The 5,173-nt window shown below is 36.8% G+C and overlaps 1 protein-coding gene across 1 annotated transcript in view; it reads right to left on the bottom strand.

Annotated features, from left to right (window-relative positions):
- Positions 1-5,173, bottom strand: part of TMEM63A (transmembrane protein 63A) — a gene marked incomplete at its 3' end in the record, with an annotated part of 31,989 nt that overhangs the window by 17,320 nt on the left and 9,496 nt on the right. Inside the window, exon 7 of the mRNA XM_015428967.1 lies at positions 4,453-4,504. Within this exon, the coding sequence (XP_015284453.1) occupies positions 4,453-4,504 (52 nt within the window). The remainder of the gene's footprint in view (positions 1-4,452; positions 4,505-5,173) is intronic.

Consider the following 5,173-nt stretch of genomic DNA (forward strand, 5'->3'; position numbering starts at 1 on the left):
ATATATATATATGTGGATTATAAATTTCCAAAATTTTAGTTTTTTATCTTATTAAATTTTCATTGTTAGCCTCAATAATATTCAAGTTTGTTACCATCTTAATGAAGCCATTTTACTACATTGTAGTCTTAACTTATAGCTAGAACCATTATAGCGTCCAAATTGCAACTGTTCTCTATTAACTTTTCTTTTATACATTTTAATCCCTACTGCCAGATAATAATTCACCCAAATAATATTCAAGTTTGAGTTACCATCTTAATGGAACTATTTTACAACATTCTAGTCGTAACTTATTGCTAGAACTATTATAGCGTCCAAATTGCAACTGTTCTCTATTAACTTTTCTTTTATACATTTTAATCCCTACTGCCAGATACTAATTCCACCAAAAGAACCCTTTATGACTGTCACTGAAAAAAATACTACGATTTAACTGCAAAATTCTAAGACTATTATTTGTCATCCATATCCCATTTCTTTAAATACGTTGGCCCTACCTGGTTTTATAAGCATCCTCAGTTAGTTGGTATTGAGTTATTTTTTACTTCACTTATTTTATTATTAACATTTACTACAACTCAGTCATAAAGAACTAAAATTTTAATTTCCAAGATAATTAAACAACCCTACTATAACCACCACCTTCTAATTGAAACCTACACACCCCTAGCACTATAAACTTTGAATTAATCATAAATCATACGAATCCTTTCAGTGCCAATTCATTCCGGCTGAATCTAAAACACCCTGTTATAACCACCACCTTCTAACTAAAACCTACACACACTTAACATTATAAACTTTGAACTAATCATAAATCATAACAATCTTTTCAGAGTCAATTCATTCCAGCAAATTAATCATAAATCATAACAATCCTTTCAGTACCAATTCGTCCCGGCTGAGTCTAAAACACCCTGCTATAACCACCACCTTCTAACTGAAACCTACACACACTCGGCATTATAAACCTTAAAATAAACATAAATCATTACAGTCTTTTCAGGGTCAATTCATTCCAGCAAAACCTATCAAACAAAGAAAAACATTTCATCCCTTCCATATAACTTAATTTTCCTCCTGTAGATCTACAATTTGTTTTTTTTTTAACAGCATGTCTATATGCCTTTTTTCTTTGCAGGCATGGCAATTTATCTCCAAATTTCCCCTTTGATCTCTCAAACAATCATGTCCACATATTGGACTGTCCACTTTAAATTTCCACGCACGTTGCTTTTTCCTATTCCTTTTACAATTGTCTTTTCTTTTGGAGGGTACTCTTTGCACCTTCGTTTTTGATGTCCCTATCTTTAAATACATCCATTTTGTCCTTTTCTTTCCCAAAATTGGGGTTGGTGTGGTTAAAATCTCAACACCTGCTTTCTCATCCTGATAATCCAGGTTCTCCACAACATTCTAGATTCCTTGTCCTAGCTTTTCTTTATTTTCTGTTTCCAATTGAGGGTTGTGTGCTTTTTGTAGTAAAGTTGCACACGCTTCCTCACAGCCCTTCTTTATTCCTTCTCTCAGGATTTTCAAAAATTGATCAACAGATATCTCTCCCAGCAGAGTATTTTCATTAGGTTCTTCCTCCTCCTCCTTCCTTATTGTGGACGCCATTTTTGTTACTAAATTCAAGTTAATTCATTTAAATTCTAAAAGTAATTCCATTAGAACATGATAATTCATCTACCCAATGTCCACTATAAATCCTTGTCACTGTTTAAAATTCGAGGTTTCCCCGGAAGCAAAAATAAACAAAGATCACATAATTCACTCCCACTCGCTCTCTGGCCGCTATTCTTCTCAATTTTGGGAAAACAATTACCGGGGTCTTTCCCTGGCCGTCTTCTCTTCATAAAGCTTGAAACTATATGCACTCACAGTTCTTTTCCTAGATTTTTTCCCTATGGTGCTGTGTTGCTGTATCTTTTAATCCAAAAGGGTGATTTAAAACGGAGGTCACAGCTAATCGTAGACATGGCGTCCATGCTACGTTCCAGTCAAACACTCTTGTTTTGGGGCGGTAATGGTCTTCTCCCGGCATTTGCCGAGTGCAGGGGGAGCCAAAACAAGCCTCTTGCACCGGCCCTCTCTCCGGGAGAGCCGATGAAGCCCATCCCGAATGGGGGGCTCCAAAAAGAGCGAAAGGGAATCGGGCGGCCCGAGAGAGCCCTGGGAGCCGCCCATCGCTGCGCCGTCCACTCTCTGTTTCCTATTAATTAGCCAGTTTTTGATCCATAAAAGGACTTGTCCTTTTATCCCGTTACTATTGAGCTTACTTAGGAGCCTTTGATGAAGAACTTTATCAAAAGCTTTCTGGAAGTCAAGGTTTGTTCACTCCCTCAAAGAACACTAACAGGTTAGTCAGACAAGATCTTCCCTTACAGAACCCATGCTGAGTCTGCCTCAATATGTTTTGTTCATCAACGTGCCTACTAATTCTTTCCTTAATAACAGTTTCCACCAACTTACCCGGTATCAACATTAGCTACCTTCCAGTCCTCAAGAATGGAGGCAGATTTTAAGGAAAGATTTTATATTTTTGTTAGGAGATCCACAAGTTCACATTTGAGTTCTTTCAGAACTCTCGGATGTATGCCATCCGGGCCTGGTGATTTATTAGTTTTTAAGTTGTCTATCAGTCGTAGGACCTCCTCTCTCGTCACCTCAATCTGACTCAGGTCTTTCAACACCCCTCCCGAACTCAGCGGCTCTGGAGTGGGCAAGCACCTCTCATCTTCCACAGTGAAGACGGAGGCAAAAAATGCATTTAGCTTCTCAGCCATTTCCCTATCATCCTTCAGTACTCCTTTTACCCCTTGGTCATCCAAGGGCCCCACTGCCTCCCTGGCTGGTTTCCTGCTTCTAATGTATTTGAAGAAAGTTTTATTGCTGGTCTTTATGTTTTTTGGTATATGTTCCTCATATTCCTTTTTTGCCTGCCTGATCACAGACTTGCATTTTATTTGCCACAGCCTGTGTTCCCTTTTATCAACCTCACTGAGACTAGCTTTCCATCACTTTACGGAATCCTTCTTACCTTTTACAGCTTCCATTACTTTGTTTGTTAACCAATCAGGCCTTTTTCTGTACCTATTTGTGCCTTTCCTAACCTGTGGTATATATTTTTCTGTGCTTCAAGGATTGTAGTTTTAAATGTTTTAAATGTTTTTATGTTAAATGTTTTATGCTAAATGTTTTATGCAAATTAGGTACATTGTACTGACTACTGTAAGCCGCCCTGAGCCCGTTTGCGGGGAGGGCGGGGTATAAATACAATAACTAAATAAATAAATAGTCTCCAAGCTTCCCCAAGGGTTTTGATCCTTTCTACTTTTCCTTTCAGTTTCTTCCTCAGATGTCCCCTCAAATCAGAGAAGTTACCCCTTTTAAAATTAAAAGTGGTTGTGTCAGTCTTTTGGGGCAACTTCCTATTTATACAAATGCTGAACTCAATAACATTATGGTCACTGTTCCCAAGCAGTGCAATCACTTTTAAATCTCTCACCAGGTCTTGGGTGTTACTTAGGATCAAATCCAGGATCGCCTCTCCCCTGGTAGGTTCCGTGACCCTCTGTTCCACAGCACAGTTACTGAGAGTCTAGAAACTCAATCTCTTTTTCCCGACTTGAACACATATTGACCCTTATTACGACACAGTTATTTCGTCTAGCCGCTATCTTTAATTCATTCATCATTTTATAATCCTCCTCTCTCTTTTGATCTGGTGGGCGATAACAAACTCCCAGTGTTAAGTTTCCTTTTGTGTAGCCTCCCTTGTTTCCCTGTGCCTGCCTGCCACGCTATGTCTTTTTTTTTTTCAAATTTATTTTTATTAAATTTTCAACAATAAAACAAGAAACCATCATTACTACTTACAAAAAATATAACTCTTACATGTTAAATACTTCCAAACACTTTTACATATATTTAACAATCAAAATCTCATAATGTCTTCGAATTTGTTTGGTAATGTATGTTGTACCTTACTGTTAGATGTTACATAATCAAAAAAAATAAACCATTTCTCTACAAAGTTGTTATCCGTTATCATTCCATAGGCCATTTTTAATTGTATATCTATTTTATCAGCTATAATAACATTCCATAATTTAGCATACCATTGGGAAACATTCGGAACTCCTCTCTTATTCCATTTTTGCGCTATCAAAGTTTTTGCTGCATATAGCATCAACACTAATAATTCTGATTGTTGCTTGGTTAATTTTAAAGTGGGCCAATAATTTAATAGAATAGTATCCATTGTATTAGCAAGTTTTATTTTTGTGATTTTGTATTTTCATTAATAATTTTATTCCAGAATTTGGGCCACGCTATGTCTTAATGTATATACTATAACAAAGGATGGGATTCAGTTATAAAATTCACTGAGGAACATAGGAATACTATATATAATAAAAATGCAACTTTTCTATTATTACTTACCCAGTATGTAAGTTGGCTATAGTAGTCCTCCCAAAGCTATAAGGATCTTTTTCTGAAGAACAGGAACACACGCCAGTATTTATACTTTGAACTGATTCATTTGAACAAAATAAAACACTTCTACAAATGGATTGATCTGTATTCTTATACTACCATTGCTTTCTCTTATAATAAAATAATTATTTACTTACTAATGAACACAGCTATCTAGGCACAAAGAGGACTTTATCTGGAACACGCGCAATACAGGAAGACTGAAGTCCTACCTGCAGCATAAATGCTCCACATCTATTTAGCCTCAACATCTCTGTAAGATAGGCTTAAGTAGACAGGGGAGCTAGTGGGCACATATTAGATACAGACTAAAAAAAGGGGGTTACCTGAATTAAGTTTCCTGCTTTTCTTTTATTAGTGTAATGCTTTCCCCACAAAAAAACGGCCTAACATTTTAATACTGCCATCTGTGTCTATGCATGCACTTTTCTGGGAAGAGGCACACACATGAAAATGCTAACATTCCTAATACTTCCTATTGCAGAAAAGTGAGTTTCCACTAACTTGTTCTTGTGTCAGATTACTCCAACTCGTGGAGGAACCTATCAAGAGTTCTTGGACTGAATAGGCTAGAAACAAATACAGAGTACCTTTTGGGATGTAGAGGAAACACGGAAAGGGAGGATTCTTCCTCTTTTTCTCTGCCCATACTCTGAGAATATTGTGA

Source organism: Gekko japonicus, unplaced genomic scaffold, assembly GCF_001447785.1.
Source record: "Gekko japonicus isolate JY-2015 unplaced genomic scaffold, Gekko_japonicus_V1.1 scaffold1056, whole genome shotgun sequence".
NCBI classification, from domain to species: domain Eukaryota; kingdom Metazoa; phylum Chordata; class Lepidosauria; order Squamata; family Gekkonidae; genus Gekko; species Gekko japonicus.